This window comes from Trichosurus vulpecula, chromosome 8, assembly GCF_011100635.1.
Source record: "Trichosurus vulpecula isolate mTriVul1 chromosome 8, mTriVul1.pri, whole genome shotgun sequence".
Lineage (NCBI taxonomy): Eukaryota > Metazoa > Chordata > Mammalia > Diprotodontia > Phalangeridae > Trichosurus > Trichosurus vulpecula.
The window spans coordinates 38878172-38903540 of record NC_050580.1 but is presented as its reverse complement, the minus strand read 5'-3'; the positions used below and the strand labels follow the sequence as shown (position 1 = coordinate 38903540).

The window sequence follows — 25369 nt, the reverse complement described above, 5'->3', positions numbered from 1 at the left end:
GCTCATTTTAAAGATGAAGAAACTGAAAGGACTTGCCCAAGGTCACACAGCTACTATGAGGCTGGATTTGAACTTAGGTCTTCCTTACTCCAGGACTAGCTCTCTGTCCACTACACAAATAGCTGCTCCTTGTGTCTTTCTAATTTTTAAATTGATATTGTTTGTTTTTATAATACCTCCATTTCAGTGTGTTATAGTGTATAGAATGCTGGACTTGGAGTCTGAAAAATATGGGTCTGAATTCTGCTTATAACATTTTAAACTTTGTGGCCATAGGCAAGTTCCATGATTTATAAGAATTTCAGGTAACTCTCTCAGATTAACTGCTGAGTGATAGTTGAGTTCTTACCTTCTCTGGGACTTCACCAACAAAATCATAGTTTCTTGACAGATTGATGTATTGTGTTGTATTATAGCATGGAGATGATCTTGGGTGGTTAGGACCTAAACTCTAGAAGATGCTACAACATGAGGAAGTTATGGGGCCATCAATGGACAGTGACTTAGTCACCTGGTGACCATCCTAACTAATAGAAGAGAAGTCCCCCACTAGTGTGGCTGTCACCAGGGGATGGCTATCCTTTGAGTATAACATTTGAAAATGGTCCACTAAAGCATGGATGGGTGGATTGACTATATCCATTGATCAAAGTATCATAGAAGGAGAGTCAGGAGGGAGTTGTGAGCCCATGTAGTCCAACCCATTCATTGTAGAGGGGAAGAATCTGATGTGAGAATAAATAGGAAGTGACTCATCCAAAGCCACACAAGATGTTAGCATGAGAGGCAGGACTGGTTCCAGGTCCTCTGGTCCCCTAAGTCAGGGCTCCATGCTGCTTCTGAAGTCATGAATCCTCAGTGTATGGAAGCGCAGGCACCCATTTTCATATCAGGAGTTATTTGCAACACAGCCCTGTTCAATGTACCCCAAATTCACAAAAAAGAGCAGTACCACACAAAATGAGATTATCCTTAATTATATTTGAAAAGGAAAGTACAAACTAATATGAGTCTTGTAAGGGGATTTTTTTGCAGAACTTCTGCACCCTAACATTGGAATTGAGGGTGTGAATTGGTGCATGGCTGGAGACAATGGTGAGATGGTTGCACAGAATATCGATAAACCAGCCCCTATTAGATAATGACATAGAAGGTACTGTGATAGACTGTCTTGTCTCTGGAAATGAAGACCCATTTTAATAATGAGGAGGGATTTTTTCTTTCCCTCAAGGGGATTATAGTCAAAAACAGAAGATGAAACCAGCTGGCTAATTTTCCAAATCAACTTTGTCTTCTTCCTTAGTGAGGTAGAAAGCGTAGTTGGTAATATGGTGGAAGACTGACACCAAGACGATTGGTCCTGATGCTAATTTCATTTGGATCTCCAACAGATTTGAGTGTGAAGTTCTGTAGAATGGTGGTAAAGAACAAAAACAACTCCATCATTGCCAAGCCCTCTCCAAGACAAGACCGTTTTCCTAGAAAGAAACAAAAATTGTACTTAGCAATCTTCACAGAATATTCGAGTGTCAGCCAAAGTGAAATAAAGTCAGTGTTCCACAACAATAGTGGAGGAAAGGAGCCAAAGGGTAGGATGTAGATGGGCAGAACTGATGAAAACTCTTATCATTCATTATATTTCAGCCATTAACGGTCACTAAGGGCAGGAAGGATTTCCCTCTTTACACCATTCTTCCCATGGTGAGACCTTGTACACTGGATCTTGCAATGAAGTCAGACTTCCACTAAATAAGGGAGCAGGTGAGCCAGCTAACAGGCTCAGCTCATCTGTTGTGGCATTTCAGGAGAAGCCAGGCTATGGGAATAGTTGAAAAGCAGTTTACCATATACTACAATGGGGAAGTATTTCCTCAGATGAACTACTGGGAAGAGGCTCAGCCAGAGGAGAATAGGAGGGGGAACAGGATTCTCCTTTTAGAGTGAGAAGTAGAGATGGAAAGGTTTCTTTGTACCAGTGGAAAAAGGCATGAAGTAGTCACTTTTCTTGAAATTCCCATTCTGATCCAGGAAGTGCTGGGGGTCAAACTGGTCAGGGTTTGGAAACTCTTTGCTGTCATACAAGACTGGGGAGAGGAGGGGAAAGATTGTTGTACCCTAGAGGGAAGAAATTCCAGGGGAAAGTCAGTTACTGTCATGAATATCCTTGGTATCCATTTTTTCTCTAGTACTAAATACACTATTCTTTATGAATGGTATAGACTCAAAGGTTAAGACATTAAGAATCATCATAGGACCCAGTCTAGCTTTCCCAGTTGATGCCCCTATTATTGTCCCCATCATGCCCTCCTTGGGTTTCCAACTAAACTAGTTCAACTGCTGTTCTCCATTTGCAGTGTTCACTCAGTGGTCTTTCTGTCTTTAAAATGCACGTGCCCTGTGGTTGGAAGGCACTCCTTGCTCACTTCATCCTTTTAGAATACCTAGTACCCTTTGGGTACTACCTCCTATAGGAAGCCTTGGCTAAGGCCCTGAGCTCTTTGTGCTCTCTCTCCCTCCAGTTCCTTGGTCTATATTTCACATCCACACCTGCTGCATGTGGGACTCTGGACAGGCAGGATATTTGAATTTTCAGTGCATGACCCAATGCTTATAGCCTCTAGGGGCAGACCAGGTTTCCTTCGGGGGAGTTTCTTCAGTAGGAAGTCACTGTGGTAAGGAAAAAATAATACTTGGGGGTGACTTTCTGGTTCCAAATTGTGCTCCCTCCAGAAGAAACCAACGACCCCTTTGGTCAAATAGTCTTTTATTCTTGCCTCTTGCCAACAGCACTTGGCTCAGAAATTCTCACATTGTAGGTTCTTGCTAAAGCATTGATGATTTGAACTGAACAACGCACACGATGGGGTATATTAAGAGTGAAATTAGGTGGAATTCTCCCTTCTTTCTTTGAAGTAGAATAGTTCTGCTGAGCTATTGCTAGGAAACTTCAATCTACTTCAATTAATGTTTATTTAGTAACCCTCAGAAATCTATGTTTTAGAATCTAAAGACCTTGGTTCTAGTTTCAGGTCCAACATTTGAAAATGTCCTTGTTAAAGTTATTTGACCTGATACTCAGTGTCTCCATCTGCACAATGGGACAGATAATATTATGTACACAATCTACTTCAGTATTAGTAAAAGGAAAAGACATAAAAATTGCTCTTGAGCAATCTTACTCAGTTATTTTGCCTGCACATTTTCTTTCCAGAGTGTTGCCATGATGAATTTGAAACAGGGAGAACCAAGAGAAGTATACACTTTCCACTCTTTCCTCATTCAACACCACATACAAAATAACTTGTATGTTCCAAAAAATTTCCTTAAGGCATAACTTCCTAGGATATCATGACAATGAAACTTGATTTTTCTCATGTCTAAAATGAGGTCAGTGGACCAGATGATACTTGAGATGTATTCCAACACTAGATTCCATGGCCCCATGACTGCTGACCTTTGGGAGGAAATATTGTTGGAATTGGATGTCCTGGTTCACTGCGTGGGGCAGGTTGAGAGGTACAAGGTCAATGAATCTCTGCACTTCATGCACCACAGCATTCATATAGGGCATATCTTGCCTGTCCTTTATGGAAGGAACTCGATTATGTCCAATCACACGATCAATTTCCTCATGAATTTTTGCTGCAGGGACAAAAACAGGAATAAATACTGAGTGTCCTGGTCTGGAAATGCCCAACAGAGCTTGTGTGGAGTATTTGCCTGATCACATGACCTAAGATGTTTCTCAGATGAGGAACAATGGGATATGTTCTGTGGCTTAGTGAATAGGATTCAGGAAGAACTGTGTTTGCATTCCTCTTTAGACACCATCTGTATAAATTTAGGCAAGTCATTAAACCTAAGTTGCATTTTCCTCATCTGAAAATGAGGATCATAAATTAACTGTCTCCTAAGGTTCTCTACACCTTTAAATCTATTATCCTATCGTTTGTTAAATGTAGACAACATCTGTATCTCCCTTAACGGGCATCGAATGAAATTATATATGTTAGGTGAATTGCAAACCTTGCATCGTTTATGTTTATTCCAGCTATTATTGCCAAAGGAAGTAGATGTCTTAATCTGAATTCCATAGTGCTGGTGATGATATTATCATCTTAATTTAAATCATTCACCAGGTATATCTCTCATCACCTGTCTCAATGTCCTACGTTGCTGTGGCATAGACTCTCAGCATTAGAAAGGACATGTTTTTCACCTAGGATCTTCCATAGTTGAATGGGAATTCTGTTTCTTTTTTTTGAATGACTATATATTTTTTTACTTTTAATTTTTTATATTTATTTTTAATTATTTAATATTTTTTCAACATTGATTTCTGTAAAATTTTGTGTTACAAATTTTCTCCCCATTTCCACCTTTTCCCCCAAGATAGCATATATTCTGATTGCCCCTTTCCCCAGTCTGCCCTCCCTTCTATCACCCCATTCCCCCCTCCCTTATCCACTTTCCCCTTACTTTATTGTAAGGCAAAATAGATTCCTATAGCCCATTGCCTGTATATCTTATTTCCCAGTTGCATGTAAAAACAACTTTTTTGGGAGCATTTGTTTTTATAACTTTAGAAATTCTCTCTCTTCTTCCCTCCACACCCACCTCCTTGAGAAAGTAAGCAATCCAACACAGGCGACATATGTATCATTATGCAAAACACTCCCATAAATAGTCATGTTATGAAAGACTAACTATATTTACTTCCATCCTATCCTGTCCCCATTCATTCATTTTCTCCCTTGACCCTGTCCTTTTTCAAAAGTGTTTGCTTTTGATTACCTCCTCCCCTAATCTGCCTTCCCTTCTATCATCCTCGCCTGTTATCCCCTTCCCCCCTACTTCCCTGTACAGTAAGACACACAATTGAGTGTATATGTTATTCCCTCTTTAACTCAAATCCGATGAGAGCAGGATTCATTCATTCTCTTTCACTTGACCCCTCTTCCCTTCCCACAGAGCTGCTTTATCTTGCCAATTTTAAGTGAGATAATTTACCCCATTCTATCTCTCCCTTTCTCCTTCTTCCAATATATTCCTCTCTCACCCCTTAATTTTATTTTTTAGATATCACCCTTTCATATTCAACTTACTCTGTGCCCTCTGTCTATATAGATGTATATTCCCTTCTGCTACCCTTATACTAAGAAAGGTCTCAAGAGTTACAAATATCATCTTTCCACATAGGAATGTAAACAAAATTATTCAACCTTAGTAATTCTCTTATGATTTCTCTCTCCTGTTTACTTTTTCATGTTCTCTTGATTCTTGTATTTGAAAGTAAAATTTTCTATTCAGCTCTGGTCTTTTCATCGAGAAAGCTTGAAAGTCCTCTATCTTATTGAAAATACCTGTTTTTCCCTGGAGTATTATGCTCAGTTTTGCTGGGTAGGTGATTCTTGGTTTTGATCCTACCTCCTTTGACCAATGGGACATTATATTCCTAGCCCTTTAACCCCTTAATGTAGAAGCTGCTAGATCTTTTGTTATCCTGATTATGTTTCCACAGTACTTGAAATGCTTATTTCTGGCTGCTTGCAATATTTTCTCCTTGACCTGGAAACTCTGGAATTTGGCTACAATATTCCTATGAGTTTTCTTTTTGGGACCTTTTCCAAGAGGAAATTGGTGGCGACTTTCAATTTCTATTTTACCCTCTGGTACTAAAATATCAGGGCAGTTTTTTTTTAATAATTTCTTGAAAGATGATGTCTAAGTTCTTTTTTGGATCATGGTTTTCAGGTAGTCCAATAATTTTAATATTATCTGTTCTGGATCTATTCTCCAGGTCAGTGGTTTTTCCAATGAAATATTTCACAGTCTTCTCTTTTTTCATTCTTTTGGTTCTGTTTTATAATTTCTTGAATTCTCATAAAGTTACAAGCTTCCACTTCATCCATTCTAATTTTTAAGGTAGTATTTTCTTCAGTGGTATTTTGGACCTCCTTTTCCATTTGGCTAATTCTGTCTTTTAAGACATTCTTATCCTTATTGGATTTTTGGACATCTTTTGCCATTTGGGTTAGTGTATTTTTTAAGGTGTTATTTTCTTCAGTATTTTTTAGATCTCCTTTAACAAGTTGTTGACTTGTGTTTCATGATTTTCTTGTATCACTCTCATTTCTCTTCCCGATTTTTTCTCTACTTCTTTCACTTGATTTTTCAAATCCTTTTTTAGCTCTTCCATTCCCTGAGACCAATTCATATTTTCCTTGGCAGCTTTTGATGTAGCATCTTTGACTTTGTTGACTTCTTCTGGCTGTATGTTTTGATCTTCTTAATCACCAAAATAATTCTATAGTCTGAGTCCTTTTACGCCACTTCTCATCTTTCCAGCCAATTACTTGACTTTTGAGCTTTTTGCCAGGGTACTACTGCTTTCACAGTGGAGAGTGCTTTCTCCCAAGTTTCATGGGTTTTGAGCTGCTGTGTTCAGAGCTATTTCTATTCTGAGGTGGTGTGATACTCTTTTCCTGGACTTTCTCTGGTCTATGAGTGGAAGCACTCCTTTCTGCCATGTAACTACCATGACACTCCCTCTCCATAGTCACTACAAGCACCACACCATCACTCCTCCTTCCCCAAGAATTGCCAACCAGGACCTTCACACAGATCTAAGTAAGGCAAAACAAGACAACACTGCCTCTGCACCAGCAAAGCAATCCCTGCACTCCTGCTCTGATACACCACTTGATTCCTCCCATCGTGTAAGCCAGGGGCTCTGGAAGTAGCTGCTGGTGGAGCTCTGGATGCAGCCGCTGCAGCTTCCTCATCCTGCCCCCTGCAGCTCCCTGGGCTAGGGCCAGACCTCACACCTTTCTCACCCAGATTCAGCAATTTTCCCACTGGCCTACTCCATTGTCTTTGGAGTTTGTGGGTTGAGAAGTCTGGTAACTGCCACAGCTCAGTGATTCTGGGCCCTGATGCCTGATCCACCCTGTCTACCCCCTGCTTTGTCATTCCTGATGTGCCCCAACCTGGGCTTCGTTCTGCTCCCAGTACAGTGGGATAGACACTTCCTAGCAACCACCCAGGATGTCTTGGGGTGGAGACCTGTTTCCCTCTATTATTTTGTGGGTTCTTTAGCTCTAGAATTTGTTTATAGTAATTTTTACAGGTGTTTGGAGGGATTTAAGGGAGAACTTAAAGCAAGTTCCTGTTTTTCAGCTGTCATCTTGGCTCCACCCCCAGGAATCTTGTTTCTAATGGAATGAACAAATGGTTATCCAGCCTTTGCTTGAGAACCTCCAGAGCAGTTGAATGGTCTTTGGGGATAATTTGAATGGTTGGTAAGTCTTTCTTTACATGAAGCCTCCAGTTGTCAATTTCAATTTCTATCAATGGTTCTTGGTTCTGCTCTTTGGATCCAGCAAAACCTGCCCTAGTAGAAAGTAAGTCATTTGAGGAAAAGGGTGTTTCATATGAGTCTTTGCATCCTAAACATAGAACTGAGGGCACATGATGGGAGCTTTATACAAGTTTGTTAAAATGGATTGAATTCCCAAAGACAGTCTTTCACATACTTTAATAACTACTATATCTTGCCCAAGTGGCTCTAATTGCTTAAATATGCTATTGTCTGAACTGTTGCTGACCTGTGTGGGAGTAATGAAAATCCAGGAGGTGAATACATGGTGCCAGATCCTGAGCAAGGTACAGGGCTATAAGCAAACCTGGTCTGTAAGCATGGCTAATCTTGTACTTTACCTTGGACCTCAGGATGCTTCAGAATGAGCAGCAGGCCATATCTTAGAGTGCTGCTGGTTGTCTCTGTTCCTGCAACAAATAAATTTGTTCCAGTTGCTAATAGATTCTCCAAGTCAAATTCAGAATGGGGATTATCCTTCTCCTAAAGGAAGGGTACAAAATATATGAAGTAATGTGAGACAGCGGGGAAAGCTTTTAGTAACCATATGGAGTACATAAAGTTTGTCCTGGGAGCCCTTCCCACCTTCATTTCTCTAATTTAAGAGACCAGACCCTTCCCAATACCCTCTGACTTCTAAGGCCCAACAATAGGCTTGCTCTTCCCAGGCAATCTTCTCCCCCTCAAACAATATGGCATAGTGCATAAAGCACCAGACTTTGAATTGGGAAGATCTGGATGTAAATTTATCCTAGACTAAGAGGTATTTATGTGTCCATGGAAAAGTCACTTAATTTTTCTTGGCTCCAGTTACCTCATGTATAAGAGGAGAGAGTCAGATCCCTTTACGTTCTTTATATACTATCATTGATATGTACAGTGTTGAGAGGTCCTGATCAAGTAATTCACTTAAACCTTAATGACTTAGTAAATGATACCTTGTACTGATATTTTCACCTCCAAACAGGACAACAACTTTGTAAAACAACAACAACAATAAGAAGGAATTTTATATTTTTAGAATGAGGAAATGAGACAAATATTTTCTGGTGGACAATATAGAATTTCAAAATGTAGGGAACAGGAAATTCTACCAGCCAACCTGTGACAAATCAGAAATTTGTTTTTAAAAATCTCCCTTAAGTTGTCATCCAGCTTCAGCTTGAGACTTACACATATGAGAAGCTTCTTACTTAATGAAGAAGTTCATTCCAGCCTTGGTCATTCTGAGCTTAATCATGCATGGAATCGGATGGACTTATGGCCATCAACGTTGTAAAAATGAGCAATTTGTAAAGATTAGGGAACAAACATCAATTCAATTTTCACTTATGAGTGCAGAGGACCAGTGATGAAGAATGCTACATGCCTTCTGAAAGACAGTTGATGGACTAGTATTCAGAATGAGACACATATTTTTGGACATGGCCAATATGGACATTTATTTTTCTTTATCATGCTTATGTGTTAAGAAGGGTTTTGTTTATCTTTTCTTCATAAGTATTTGATAAAAGAATATGGACTTCTGAGAAAAAGTTAATGATAACTGGATACAGATAGAAGCATGCTTTTTAAAACTTTATTTGTCTTGAGTTTATTTTGTCAATATTTTCTTTCCAATATGACTAATATGGAAATATGTTTTTCATGACTACATGTGCATAACTTGTATTGAATTTGTTACATTCTCAGAGAGCTGGATGAGGAGAGAGGAAGAAGAGAATTTGGAACTTACTTTAAAAAAATGTTAAAATTTTATTTTATATGTTTTTGCAGAAAAAGGACTATGATAGTAGTAATAATAATGATGAAAAATAAGATGGACTTTTAGAAAGAAGGGTTCATTTTAGGCATTTCCCCAAAAGAAACTCAAAGTGAGGCAGGTATTTGACATGGAAAACTTTGAACCATGCAAGCATAATCTAAACAAATTGATGAGAAAACATAAAACAATGTATTCAATACTCGATGCTTATCTGTCAATTCGACATTTTTTATAAATCTCCCTTTGCTACAGGACCACTGAAATAAGGCAGTAAAATAAAGGCGAAAGGAACAAAGTGGGAATATATCTAGGGAAGTGGGTTAAAGGAGTCGCTATCAACCTGGAAAAAAGTTTCTAGTGAACATTTCAATGATCTGTATTTAGTTTGTTGATGTTTAACATTTTTTCAGTGTATTAAATAACTCAAAAAAGAAATATATAAGAAATATCTGTTATGTGCCAGGCAGAGTCCTAGGAAGTGGGGATATAAAGGCAAAGGGCAAAAATCATACAGTTTCTATATTTAAGGAGTTCACATTCTACTGAATGAATGCAACACATTTAAAGATAAATCTACATGGGATCTATACAAGATAAATACACAGAGATTTTTGGGTGTGAGGCTAACAACAGGAGGAAAAAGAGAAGGCTACTTGAAGGAGATAGAAGTTACATGTGGAAGGATATTAGGACTGCTAAGAGTTGAGGAAAGCAAGCAAGAGCATTATAGGAATGGGGGTCAGAGTGTATGAAGGCAAAGAGGCAAAAGATGGGATATTATGTACAGAGAACAACAAGGACGTCAGTTTGGCTGGAACATAGAAGGGGTGAGGGGGAAAATACATAACCAGGCTGGAAAGAGAAGCTGGCACCAGATTGTGAAGGGTGTTAAAAGCCAAACAGATGAATTTGCATTTTGTCTTAGGAGCCCTGAAGCTTTCTGATCATGGTAATGACCCAGTGGGTCTTGCACTTTCCACGTGTTATTTTTGCAGATTTTGTGAAGAATGGATTGAGAGGCTTGGTGTTTCGAGAGCTGTTAGGAGAGAATTATTAATGTCTGCATAAGAGATGATGGTGTACTGAACTAGGGTGGTTGTGGTGTGAATAGAGAAAAAATAATTAAGGCTTTCTGCCAGGATAGGGTTGGGGGGATGAGAAAAAGACACTTACTTTCTATTTTTCCCTGCTATAGCCCCCACCCCCATTGGCAAGAGTTATTTGAATAGTTCAGATCCAATGGGAAAGAGAATTTCCTTGTTCAGCCCTCCCAAAGTGATTGTTCCTTCTAGAGGAAATTTTATCCATTGAGTTAGACTGTGAAGGAGTGAATAAATCAGCATTTATCACACATCTACTATGCTCCAGGGCCTGTGCTATGTACCTTACAAATATGATCTCATTTGATCTTTACAAAGGCCATAGGAGGTAGGTGCTATCATTGTCTCCATTTTACTGTTGAAGTAATAGGGGTAGACATGGTAAGTGACTTGTCTACTGCTATAAAGTGTCTGATTCTAGATTTGAACACAAGTATTTCTGACTTCAGGCTCAGTGCTCTATCCATACCACCACCTAGTTTCTTCCATCAGTCTGAGTAGAAGTATGCAGGACTGGGAGATAGTTAAGAATTAACTGGAATGTTGGACTGATGTCCTGATGGCAACTATGAGTAAATTTTCATTGTTAGGGGAGAACATGACATACTTTAAGTGCTTTATTTGCTCTCTCTGAATTGCTTTGTGTGTTTCTGGGAGGACTTTGTATCTTTCTCATTTTTTGGTAGAGCAAAATAAAGACTGTCCTCTTCCTGAAATTAATTAATTTTGAGAGCTTTTATGGAAGCTAGTTATAGCTAGTATTTATATGTTTGAAGGTTTTTCTTCTGTTGTTCAGTCATTTCAGTTATATCTGATACTTCATGAAACCATTTCACATTTTCTTGGCAAATAAACTGTGGTGGGTAGCTTTTCCATTTCCAGTGGATGTATTTTCTCACATTTAGATATCAAGTGACTTGCCCACAGTAATAGCAAAGATAGTCCTTTAGGTGAACTAGTGATGTAGAGATTTTTCTTATAATATCATTATCAGATGAATTATGTGTAAGTACATACACACTTTTGCTTGGCTTTTGTTTATGTTTTTGCAATCAGGGGCTCATGGCTTGAACCACATCCAGGATATTTTGATCAGACCCAGGATATTTGGTGGTACTTTATGCTTTACAAAATTTTGTTTTTGCTTTGCTTCTTGATGGTTCATCTTAGTAAGAGGAGAGTGTAATTTTCAATAAATACTTTTGCTTTGTTTGGAGATGGTCTGAATCTGTGAACTCTTTTGAGACAATCCCATGACACCCCCACTTTACAACAATTTCACTTACAGAGTTCAGATAAAGGACAGGGTCAGACCAAACAAAGCCCAATTACTAGAAAGCCGATGGAATCCTTGGGGGATGTGGATTCCTCAAGGCTCTCTGGTGTTTCTTTCTGTGCTTAGAAGAGAGTGTCCCATAAGAATCCTAAGAATATCACCCTTGATTAATTAGCAAGGTTCTTCCCCCATGCATCCTACCTGTTGCATCTTGGAGAGATAGCAGTCAATGTAGTCTTGAGGGTTGTTTGGATCCAATATCTTTTGATGCTCCTTCACTTTTTCCAAAATGAAATGTTGAATTGCCTCCACATTTCTAGAAAGTCTTTTGTAAATTCCAGGGAGATAGACTCTAAATGGTGGTAACAGGTTGTAGAGCTAAAATCCCACCCGAACCCAACCAAACACATGTGAGTTTACTTTCATAAAGAGACAACTTTATATCTCTACTTAAAAACTATTAGTCCTATTCAATGACATTGCATTTATTTTAAAGTTTAATATTTTTATTAACAAAAGTATTTTCTCTCTCATCCTCACTACACATTGAAAAGTAAAGAAAAACAAAACTCTTGAAATGCATATACATCACTGAGCAGTAGTGAGAAATATATGTCATATCCCTTATATTAAGTCCTTTCTTTCTCTGTCAGAAGGAGTGCACCATGTTTCACTGTGGTTTCTCCGGAATCATGATGGGTCATTACATTGATTAGAGTACTTTAGCCTTGTGTGGTGTTTGTCTTTCCACTGTTTTTGTTATTGAACAAATGGGTTGTCCTCACTTTGCTTTGCATCAATTCATAAAGGTGTAAAGCTGACCTTTTCATCATTTAAAAAAAAACATAGTAGAAAATCAATTGCATTTTGTACCATAATTTGTTCAGCTATCTCCCCATCGAATGAGAAGCTTCCCAGTTTCTAGTACTTTGCAGCCCCCTCAGAAAAGACTTGTTTCAAATTTTTTGCATATCTTTCAATTTTGTATATGTTCTTCTTTTTCGATATTTTTTGGATACTGGCCAAATAATGGTATTAATGATTCAAAAGACATACATGATTTACTAATTTGGGAGTGATAGATACAAATTACTTTCCAGATAGCCTGGACAATTTGCAACTACATCAACAATTTGTCAATATGCTTTTTTTCCCCATAGTCCTTCCAAGATATGATTTTTACCTTTGTTTATGCACTTTTGTATCATTTGAAAGGAAAAATCAAGACTTGTCCACTTTTATAAGAAAACCACTTGGGGCCATTTTTGACAGTCTTTAAAGTAAAGTAAAGTAGCAGAATGTTTTTAAGGCATTCATTCAGGAAAGACTTGATATTGAATATGAAAGAGCAGGAATTTCTAGCAGTCATCGGTAGACAAAACACTTTACCCTAACTGGACACCATAAGTTTCATAGTAATATACAGGAATGCTAGGGAGGTCAGAAGCCATTGGCATCACTGAAGTTCAAGGAAGTAACAATCTCATTTCTCTAACTAAAATGAGTATGGAACAGAGAGAGAAACCTGGGTAGAAGACAATGTTTCTTTCTCCTCCAGTGATGAGACATTAGCGGAATACAGTGCTGCCAAGCAGCAGTCAGAATAGTAACCTGCAAGGACACTTAGGAGAAGTGAGCTACCTTGAACAAATCCCAAGAGTTTTATAAGTCCTCTCAGATACAACCGTACATTGGCAAATATCTGAAAACTACATTATCCAGTGTTGAGGGGACCAGAAATCAGAATATTGCTTCCTTGTTCAATAGAAGCTTATATTTGAGGTAAGGGAAATCTACTTATCTTGGAAAAGCCAACATTTAAAAAAGAATATTGAGACACTAAGGCAACCAATAAATGCAATTCAATTCACATTAAGTGAACAAAATCAATTAAGCATTTATTCAGTACTCACTATGAACCAAGTCATGGGCTGGCCTACGATGATACACACAATGAATCAGTTCTCATTCTCAAAATTCTTATATTCTATTAGAGAAGGGTTTATCTAGAGTTTGTATTCTAGACTGTAGGTGGAACAGAACATGGGTAAAAGAAAAGAAAGTTTGATTTTGGCTGGATGAGGATCTTTTTTTGTGGCTTCAGTGAAGGAAGGCTTTGATCCTACATGTACATGCACCATAGAGACTAGGCCATAGCACTCCCAGGATCAGTGTAAGCTAAAGGCCTAAATGACTTGTTCACTTCGGTATGGGCAGCGGTCCTCCCTAATACCTCTAATATGGTCTGGGCAGGCTCTTTGTTTATAATTATTTTACTTGGCCATGTCTGTGAACACTATCCTACCCAGGATATCCCAAGCCCCAATCAGACATTTTTACATATAACTTAAATATTTGTGTCACCTAGAACTAGTTTAGAGGCCTACAGGGGACAAAGTATATATACTGAACTTATTTGATAATCAAATATATTGCATGATATTATTGTCCTTGAGGGTATGATATGTGAATATGTGTTGTATGTTCATATGTACTGAGGACCTTGCTAAGAGATGAGAGCCTGTGCTACACTGATTCTGTTGCTGAAACTGAGCAAATGACCACAGAATAAGAAGACTGTTCTGGCCTTACCTGTGTCCATGGTGAGTTAAATCGTTGAATGTTTTCTTTTATCAAGTTCATCAGATGTAGAAATTTCTTGTCATTGTAGTTGAATCGATCATGGAAGAGGATAGAACAGATCACATTGCATGGGGCACAGCTTAGGATGAAGGTGGGATCAGTGGCCTGGCCTAATATAGAGAAAAGTTACCAAAGGAAGAAAAACTAGGTTTAACAGAAATGTCTCCAATCATGTAAGAACTGGACATCTCTTCTGTCCATTCCTGGATGTGGTGTTTAATTCCTCTAAGGCTAGTGAATGTTGTTTTCTTGGACAATTTCCTTTATCCTTCGTAAGGAAAATAGATAAGCTTATAATACCTTAGTATGAGAAGAGAGGTGGGAGTTCTCTGCCCCAGCAGAGTGAATAGTTGGTCAGTGTGACAAGACAGACTTTTAAAATGACTCCCAAACCAAGGAGTATTAATACTGGGATTTGGTGAGCAGTTGGACCCCACATAGGCAGGAAGACAGAATGGAAAACCAACCCTTTGTTTTCCTGAACTCCTCCACCAGGCACTGGGCTTCTTCTTGAACTCTCTCTTCAATACTTCTCTTCCCCATCCCAAAGTTCCTTAGGGTCATGAGGGAAAATCTGCGGAGTTGTTTCCACCTCTCTCCATGACTGAAAATAACTCCTAGACAAAAGAGAAGAAAAGGACATTGGTCATTCTAACAATGGAGGTGATGGAGGGCACAGCATGCATGGCAGCCATGGGCTTTTGGGCTCAATTCAATGATGAAGTTTAATTTTATTTAATTCAAACCAAAATACAATGTAGCATGGCAAGTATTAGGTATCTCTCTAATGAAGGTCTTTTCCTAGATACTGAGAGCAGCACAATACTTTTACTGGAATATATTCTGAAATACATTTCCACTTCTCAGTGACTCTTTTAAATATACTAAACTTCCCTCTTCCTTTGATGACATCTTCAAATATTGGAAGAACTCCTCTGTCTTTAAATACATCTCCTTGATCAATTAGAGCTTCCTTCATAATGTTATATCCATGTAGCACCACAATACGCCGGGTTCCAAGATAAAAAGTATAGATGGGTCCATATTTTTCAGCCAGCTGTGAAAAGAATGCCAAGAAATAGCAAGAGGTTCAGTGTGAAACTTTAGGAAGTTGAAATTTGCCCCCACAACTACCTCATAATATGCCATGACAATGTATATATATATGCATGCATGCGATCATATGTTGTCAATGAATTCTGGGAATACAAAGGCATAAGCTTTGGGACAATGAAATAGTATTCCTTTTAGTTTGCTCCTTGGGAATGCCGGTCACTATATGGCATAGTATTTTTCTCAGGCAGTTTCCCTTTGTGCTCCATTGGTAGATATCTAGTGCAAAGAGATTATAAAAAAGGGCAAGGCATTGATGTTGGCTAGATGACCCATGGAAGATTTATAGGAGGACATGGAAAAAAGCCACACGGGATGTAGAGGGGCTTGCTGTCTCCTAAGAAAAGCTACCTATTCTTATTGCCTCTCCTCACATTTCTGAAATATTTGCAGCATTTATTCAGTCAACAGTATTTAACTTCATCTGATCTCTAGAAAGTAACTAATAGTCTCTTAAGAGCCAAATCTGATGGCCTTATGTCAACGCACATTCTTTTAGACCTCTTTACAGCATTTAACACTGTTGACTACCCTCTTCTCTCATATATTCTCTTCTTTCTAGGTTTCTCTAATTTCTCTCTCTCTCTCTCTCTCTCTCTCTCTCTCTCTCTCTCTCTCGATCTCTCTCTCTGTTTCAGCCTCTCTCCTTCCCCTCCACACTTTTACCTCTCTGATTGCTCCTTATCAGCCTTCTTTGCTGGATAATAATTCGTATTGCACCAGAAATCCGTGGCTTTTTTCTATTATTCTCTCCTAACCATGTTCTCTTCCCTTTCTACACTATTATTCTTGGTAACCTCATAATCCCTATGGAGATAACTCCCAGATCTATACATCTTGTCTTGTTATCATTCACACGTATCCATATAAATCCTACACTAAATAAGTTTCATTATACTTATCCTAAAAATCCCCCGTCAGTTTTGTTAATTTGCCCTAAAGAGAACAAGGCCTTTCCAAACAATATGCAGCAGAAACCTCTTACTCAGTGTTATCTTCACGATACTCACATATTAGCAGTTACTTAATAAATGATATTTTCATCTCTTCTTTCAATGGCCTCCAAGTTCAGTCACCTGCTTCTCACATTTCTGTTTCAATCAATAATCTGCACAACTAACAACTAAATATTCCTGTGGCACAGTTTTGTCCATATCATTTCTCTACTCCAAAGTCAGCAGGGGCTCTGTACTACCTCAGTAACAAGGTCCTTAAATGCCTCCATAGCTTCCTCTAACCTAAGTGTTCGGATTTATTTCATTTCACCCCCTCATCCCCAACTTTAAATTCTGATGAAGCTCATTTCCTTGCTATATTCCCTTCCAACTTTTGCCCAGACTGTCTCCCATGCCTAGAATTCATTCCTACCCTCTCTTCCAATCAGAATCTGTTCCTTCCTTCAAGGTCCAACTCAGCTTCCTACTTGAAACTTTTTTGTGGGTACCCCAATTACAAGTGCTTTCTCTGTCCTCTCATTACCTTCTACTTAATTATGTATGAATTTGTTGTATGCTTCTAGTAGAACATGACCTCTTCGAGGACAAGAACTACTCCCTTTCAAGGAGAGATTGTTTTATTCACCATGTTTCTTTTCTGTGTCTGGCACAGTACCTTTCCCCTGATCGATACAGAAGAAGTCCTCATTAACTGAATGGTTGATTTTGTCTTTGTGTTCACAGAGTCCAGTATGATACATTACAAAAGATAAAGATTTGATCCTGTTGTTGAATTTCTTCTGCTACTAAAATTTTGAGAAAACAATCCTGCACACCTGACCTCATTGCCAATGGAGACATCATCAAAGAGCCCTTACCTCACATTATCCATGACCCAGGACTCTAAATCAGCATGAGTTCTGATTCAATTACTCATTTGAAGACCTTGTGTCTTCCCCCACGACTTAAGCCCCAAATCCAGACCTTTTACCTTTGACAATGATGCGGGGAGGTTTTTGAAATCCAATTGCAGGATGTTGCCAATAAATGGAAGAGGAGTGGGACCTGGTGGTAGTTTCCCCCTTTTGAATTCTTGGCTCCATAGAGAGAAGAACATCAGGAAAAGAACACAAGCCAAGAGGGCAGCTGTGGTGAGTCCCCAAGGATCCATTGTCCTGCGAGATGGTCTTACAGCTCTTACAGGTACAATCTCAGACGGCAGACTTTTATAATCATTGGTAGAAATCAAGGGATGGGAACACCCATTCAATAAACAGGTTGTCCTTGTAGGAAAGTAGGATTAGTTTTCCATTAACTTTGATTAGTTAAACAGCCAAGGAAGGAAAAGTTTGCAGATTTGTTTTGAAATCAGTTCCTAACTAACCTGTTTCTAACATGCATAGAAAAAGCAAGGGAAGGGAATGACTATGTCCAGCTCATCTCGTTTGGGTAACAGACTGTCAGCAATCAACTTTCTGTTCACCTATGTGTATTTGTTGAATTGAAGAGAGAGCAAATATCCAAATCCACGCTTAAAGGAGGTAATGATGGATATTAAATTGTCAGATCCTGATGACTTGACCTCACATTAAAAAGGTTAAATGTTATCTTTTTATCTTCTAAGCTACAATGGACTTAATTGACTTCTTAAGAATGCTTGTTCTTTCTCCATCTTTAATATTCTTCTTGAGAGAGACGGTGGCAGCAAAATAAGTATCGACATGCTCTGACTTCTTTCTGTCCTCTTTGAGTAGTGGCCCACTTGCCCCATGTACCCTCCCTGGTTTCTATTTTCCTCTTTCTTTCTTTCTTTCTTTCTTTCTTTCTTTCTTTCTTTCTTTCCTTCTTCTTCTTCTTCTTCTTCTTCTTCTTCTTCTTCTTCTTCTTCTTCTTCTTCTTCTTCTTCTTCTTCTTCTTCTTCTTCTTCTTCTTCTTCTTCTTCTTCTTCTTCCTTTTTCAGATTAATTCATTTATGTATAGTTTTCAACATTCATTTCCAGAAGATTTTGATTTACAAATTTTCTCCCCATGTCTCCCCTCCCCTTACCCAAGATGACATGCATTATGATTATCCCTTTCCACAGTATGCCCTCCCTTCTGTCACCACCTTCCCTTATCTCATTTCCCCTTATTTTATTGTAGGACAAGATAGATTTACCCCAGTTCCGGGAGCCAAGATGGTGGCTGAAAAGCAGGGACTAGTGTGAGTTCCCCACCGAGGACCTCCAAAAACCTGTAAAAAATGGCTCTGAACCAATTCTAGAACTGCAGAACCCACAAAGGAGCAGAGGGAAGCAGGGCTCCAGCCCAGGACAGCCTGGATGGTCTCTGGGTGAGGTCTATCTGGCATGGAGCTGGGAGCAGACCAGAGTGGAGCAGAGCAGAGCCCAGAGTGAGCGGCCCAGACCAACCAGACCAGGGGCCAGGCGGAGCATGCCCTAGCACCCTGAATCAGTGAGCTGCAGCAGTTACCAGACTTCTCAACCCAGAAACACCAAAGACAACAGAGAACATTAGTGGGAAAAGCTGCGGGAGTGGAAGGAGTTCATGGTTTGGCTACCGCCCCGGGGGCAGTGGAGGTGGGGCAGCTACAGAAGTACAGCTGCAGTTGCTTCTGGCTCCAGGCCCACCTGGTGGGAGGAATTAAGTGGCGGATCAGAGCAGGAGTGCACAGCTTGCTGGAGATCTAAGTTCAGTCCAGGTTGGGGGTTTTTGGAGAAGGAGGAGTGCTGGTGTGACAGAGCTGGTGCATACCCCCAAGCGTGGAACATAAAACTCTTTAGTCTACAAGCAGTTATACCCTGCTGAAAAACTCAAGGGTCAAGTTAGTTGGTTGGTAATATGGCCAGGCAGTGAAAACGCACCCAGATTCAGTCTCAGACTCTGGAATCCTTCTTTGGTGACAAAGAAGACCAAAACATACAGCCAGAAGAAGTCAACAAAGTCATAGAGTCTTGTAAGAAAAGACTCCAAGAAAAATATGAACTGATCTCAGACCATGGAAGAGCTCAAAAAGGATTTGGAAAAGCAAGTTAGAAAAGTAGAGGAAAAATTGGGAAGAGAAATGAGAAGGATGCGAGAAAACCATGAAAAACAAGTCAATGACTTGCTAAAGGAGACCCAAAAAATACTGAAAAATACACTGAAGAAAACAACACCTTAAAAATAGACTAAGTCAAATGGCAAAAGAGCAACAAAAAGCCAATGAGGAAGAGATTGCCTTGAAAGCCAGAATTAGGCAAATGGAAAAGGAGGTCCAAAAGACCACTGAAGAAAATACTACCTTAAAAATGAGATAGGAGCAAGTGGAAGCTAGTGACTTGATGAGAAATCAAGATATTATAAAACAGAACCAAAGGAATGAAAAATGGAAGACAATGTAAAATATCTCATTGGAAAAACCACTGACCTGGAAAATAGATCCAGTAGAGATAATTTAAAAATTGTTGGACTACCTGAAAGCCATGATCAAAAAAAAGAGCCTAGATATCATCTTTCAAGAAATTATCAAGGAGAACTACCCTGATATTCTAGAGCCACAGGGCAAAATAGAAATTGAAAGAATCCACCAATCACCTCCTCAAATAGATCCCAAAAAGAAATCCCCTAGGAATATTGTCACCAAATTCCAGAGCTCCCAGATCAAGGAGAAATACTGCAAGCAGCCAGGAAGAAACAATTTGAGTATTGTGGAAACCCAATCAGAATAACCCAAGATCTAGCAGCTTCTACATTAAGAGATCGAAGGGCTTAGAATACGATATTCCAGAGGTCAATGGAGCTAGGATTAACACCAAGAATCACCTACCCAGCAAAACTGAGGATCATGCTCCAAGGCAAAATATGGTTTTTCAATAATATATAGGACTTTCAAGCTTTCTCAGTGAAAAGACCAGAGCTGAATAGAAAATTTGACTTTCAAACACAAGAATCAAGCGAAGCATGAAAAGATAATCAAGAAAAAGAACAAGAAAAAGAAATTGCAAGGGACTTACTAAAGTTGAACTGTTTTGTTGACATTTCTACATGGAAAGATGACGAGTATTATTTATGAGACCTCAGTATTAGGGTAGCTGAAGGGAATATTCATATATATATATGTATGTTTATGTATATATATATGTATGTTTATGTATATATATGTATATGTGAGTATGTATGTATGTATATATGTGTTTGCGTATGTGTGTGTGTATATATACATATATATATATACATATATATATATACAGAGAGAGAGAGAGAGAGAGAGAGAGAGAGGGCACAGGGTGAGGTGAAGATGAAGGGAAGATATCTAAAAGAAATAAATTCAAATTAAGGGATGAGAGAGGAATGTATTGAGAGAGGGAGAAAGGGAGAGATAGAATGGGGTAAATTATCTCACATAAAAGTGGCAAGAAAAAGCAGTTCTGTAGGAAGGGAAGAGAACTCAGGTGAGGGGGAATGAGTGAATCTTGCTCTCTTCAGATTTGACCTGAGGAGGGAATAGAACACGTACTCAATTGGGTAACTTACCCCATAGGAAAAAAGGAGGAAGAAGAAGATAAAAAAGAGGGGATGATAGGAGGGAGGGGAGATGGGGGTGGAGGTAATCAAAAACAAAAACTTTCAAAAGGGGACAGGGTCAAGGGAGAAAATTCAATAAAGGGGAATAGGTTAAGAAGGAGCAAAATATAGTGAGTCTTTCAGAACATGAGTATTGTGGAAGGGTTATACATAATGATATGCATGTGGCCTATGTTGAATTGCTTGACTTCTTAGGGAGGGTGAGTGGGAAGGGAAGAGGGGAGAGAATTTGGAACTCATAGTTTTAAAAACAGATGTTCAAAATAAAAAAAAAAGTTTTTGCATGCAACTAGAAAATAAGATACACAGGCAATGGGGCGTAGAAATTTATCTTGCCCTACAAGAAAGAAAGGGAAAAGGGGATGGGAGGGAAGTGGGGTGACAGAAGGGAGGGCTGACTGGGGAACAGGGCAACCAGAATATATGCCATCTTGGAGTGGGGGGGAGGGTAGAAATGTGGAAAAAATTTGTAATTCAAACTCTTGTGAAAATCAATGCTGAAAACTAAATATATTAAATAAAAAAGAAAAAAAAGGATAGATTAACCCCATTGCCTGTATATCTTATTTCCCAGTTGCATGTAAAAACAATTTTTACCATTTTTTTTGAAAACTTTGAATTTCAACTTCTCTCCCTTTTTCTCTCCTCACCCACCTTCATTGAGAAGGCAGCAAAACAATAAAAGTTATACATATGTTGTTATACAAAACACTTCTAAAGTAGTTATGTTGTGAAAGACTAACTATATTTTCCTCCATTCTATTCCCCCCCATTTATTCTGTTTTCCCCTTTGACTTTGTCCTTTTAAAGTGTTTGATTTTGATTACCCTCTCCACCATTCTACCCTCCCTTCTATCATCCCCCCCTTTATTCCTTTCACCCTTACTTTCCTGTAGGGTAAGAAATCCAATTGAGCGTGGATCTTACTCCCATGTTAAGCTAAATCTGATGACAGTATGGTTCACTCATTCTCTTTTACCTTGTCCCTCTTCTGTTCCATTGTAATAGCTTTTTCTTGCCTCTTTTATGTGAGATAATTTACCCCATTCTAACTCTCCCTTTCTCCTTCTCCTGGTATATTTCTCTCTCATCCCTTAATTTTATTTTTTAGATGTCATCCCTTCATATACAACTCACCTTGTGCCCTTTGTCGATATATATGTATTTTCTCTTCATCTACCCTGATACTGAGAAAGGTCTCATGAGTTACAAATATCATCTTTTCACGTAGGAATGTAAATACTTCAACTTCAATAATTCTCTTAAGATTTATCTTTCCTGTTTGCCTTTTCATGCTTCTCTTGATTCTCTTATTTGAAAGACAAGTTTTCTATTCAGCACTAGACTTTTCATCAAGAAAGCTTGTAAGTCCTCTATTTCATTGAATGTCCATTTTCGCCCCTGATTTTTAAGGCATTCTTCTCCTCATTGGCTTTTTGGACCTCTTTTGCCATTTGAGTTAGTATGCTTTTAAGGTGTTATTTTATTCAGCATTTTGAGGTGTTTCCTTTAGCAAGCTATTGAATCATTTTTCTTGATTTTCTTGTATCAATCTCATTTTGTTTCCCATTTCTTCCTCTACTTCTCTTTCTTAATTCTCAAAATCATTTTTTTAGCTCTTCCATGGCTTGTGACCAATTAATATTTTTCTTGGAGGCTTTGAATGTATGATCTTTGACTTTTTTGTCTTCTTCTGGTTCTATATTTTGATCTTCCTTGTTCCAAAGAAAGATTCTATAGTCTGAGTCCTTTTACAGAGCCTACTCATTTTCCCAGCTAATTACTTGACTTTTGAAATGTTTTTCAAGGTATGATTCTGCTTCCAGATTAGAGAATGCTTTGTTACAAGCTTCAGGGGTTTTGTGCATCTGTTTTCAGAGCTACTTCTAGGCACCTGTAAATTTTCAATTCTTCTGAGGTGAGTTGATCCAAGGAGAGTTGTTTACTCCTCTCTTGGCTTGTGATGTAGTCTGTGAATGACCTGAAGCACTCTTTTCTGCCCTGGAACTGCAAGGAGGATTCAGTCTCCACTACTACGACAAGCTCTGCCAAACCAGCACTCCTCCTCACCTCAGAATTGCCATCCAGTACTGCAACTCTGATCCAATCAGGATAAAGTAAGGGAATCCTGACTCACTGCCAGCAAAGAGATACCTGCATTCCCATTCTGATCAGATGCTTGATTCCTCCACCATCTGTGGGCCAGGAGCTCCAGGAGCAGCTGCCCCTGCCACCCCATGCCTAGAGCTGACCCACACTCTTCTGTAACCCAGGTCTGACAGAATTTTCCCACTGACCTCTTATAACATCTTTGGTGTTGATGTGTGGAGAATTCTGGAAACTGCCACAGCTGCCAGTGATTCAGTGCCCTGAGGCCTGCTGTACCTATTCTGCTCTGGCCTGGTCTCTTCTCACAGAGCCTACACTGAGCCATCCTCTGCTCCCAGCATGGTGGGACAGACCCTCCCCATCGACATTCCATGCTATCTTGTGCTGGAGACCTGTCTCAGTCCATCATTTTTTGAGTTCTGTAGCTCTAGAATTTGTTTAGATTCATTTTTGCTGGTATTTGGAGGGATTTGGGGGAGAGCTCAAGCAAGTCCCTACTTTTACTCTTCCATCTTGGCTCCTCCCCCTTTCTTCTTCTTCATGCTTGTAACTTTGCTCTCCCCAACATTTTTACATCCCTGAATGCCTTCTGAGCCTTAGTCTTCCTGATCCTGATCTTTAAGGCTGGTCCCTTTTGTAGTATCAGTCCTTGATGATACTCACCCTCCAAATGTCCTTGGCATATGCATTTAACTACTAATGAAACCTCAAGCAGAGCTTGAATCCATCTCTCTCACAGATGTCCATGGATTACCTGCCCCATTATGGCTTGGAGAACAACTACAGATTTCAGATTGAGACTGTGGCCTTAGGTACCTTTATTCTTTCTGGTCTTTCCCCTTGGATTCATATGGAACACATTTCTCTGTTCATACTGACCACTGCTTTCACGTCACATCCAAGGCTATGAGGATCTCATCAGAATGCATGCCTTGCCCCATGTTGGACTTAACAAAAGATCTTTAAAGTTTTAAAGATAATCTAATGTGTCATCAAGGGTCAGCACATGGAGAGCCCTTAAAAAAGAATTGTACAGTCCTGGGTAAGATCTCAGCTAGTTATCATTCACTTATCACCCCCTCTGCCATTCACAGAAAGTCCATTGCCTGCAAAATTTGTCTAAAGGTGCAAATCCATCAAAGCTTCTTGCTCTGTTGGAACAAAGGAGATTCTGAGAGTTTCAGAAGGAAGGAAAATAAATAAAGTTCTTTCACAGTGCTGTGCTAGAGACAGCTCACTCCATCTGAACAGAACTGGTTGTTAAATGTAAGGTGTGATCATTCACAACTTGGACAACGGACAAATACCACAAATCAGGCTTCAATTTTTTTTTCTTTCTAGACTTAAAAGAAGCAATGAAGAAAATGTTAATAGTCCAGATTCAACTTAGAAGTGTGATATATATATATATATATATATATATATATATATATATATATATATATATATATATATATATGCCTTTTTTTTCGGGGAAGCCGACTCTTAAAGATTTACCAGATGACACCTGCATCCTGTCCCTGTGGAGTATTTTTAGGGGTACTTACGCAAGTGCTGTGTCTTCCTCAAAGGTATGATTGGTTTATATTTTCCATTGTTAGAGGGACTTCATTGACAAAATCACAGAACCCTTGACGTATATAATATTTGTAATAATAACAATAATAATATTGATATGACACTTCTATATCCCAGGCAGTGCGTTAAAGGCTTTATAGATATTATCTCATTTAATACTCACAACAAACCTGAGTAAATATAGTTTCCAAGTTCTTTGAGTTGTACCATTGCTCTCATAGGTAAATATGAGTGAAGAATCAGAGAGGACTACTCAAGGATGCAATGCCTATAGGCTAAAAAGAGACGAAAAATGTTTCCCCTCTGATACCCAGTCTTTGGGCATCATAGATGGACTTACATAAGATGGAGGATGGCTAGAGGGTGTTATATTATGTCCTGATGACATTAAAGAAGAAATTAAAGGGAGAAAAAAGGAATGTATTTGGGAAGAAAAGGAGAGGAATGGTGGTCACTATAGAAACAAGGAAGAATAGATGAAGAAAGAGGTAAAGAAGCATTAATTAAAAGCCTACTGTATTTCAGATACTGTGCCAAGTACTTTACCAATTTTATTTCATTTGATTGTCATGACCACTCTGGGAGGTAGCTGCTATTGTTATCTCCATCTTAAAGTTGAGGAATTGAAGCAGAGAACAATAGACTTACCCAGGATCACACAGCTTGTATGAAACAAGAAAGGTGCTAGATTCGGTGAAGGATAAGTTACAAGTAAAACAAACTCTAAACTTAAAGTGTGGAGTGTGAAGAGAGAATTTTTAAGGAATAAGGGGAAGATAAAAACCTGTGATTGTTTTTTGAGGAAGTAGAAAGGCTGGGTGGAAGCATATTACATCAATCATGGAGCACTAATGCTGAATGTATTCCATTTTCACTATCCTGTTATCATTTGTGAATGGGGGGTGA

General features: G+C 38.9%; 1 protein-coding gene across 1 annotated transcript; it reads right to left on the bottom strand.

Annotated features, from left to right (window-relative positions):
* Window positions 1-1038: 1038 nt before the first annotated feature.
* Window positions 1039-17396, bottom strand: LOC118828058 (cytochrome P450 2C23-like). The gene is made up of 9 exons (XM_036734441.1): window positions 17202-17396; window positions 15048-15219; window positions 14630-14779; window positions 14112-14272; window positions 11721-11897; window positions 7720-7861; window positions 3455-3642; window positions 1974-2115; window positions 1039-1478 (listed from the first exon to the last, which is right to left on the bottom strand). Exons 1-9 carry the CDS (start codon window positions 17379-17381, stop codon window positions 1300-1302), a joined length of 1491 nt encoding a protein of 496 aa, XP_036590336.1. The 5' UTR covers window positions 17382-17396; the 3' UTR covers window positions 1039-1299.
* Window positions 17397-25369: the final 7973 nt, after the last annotated feature.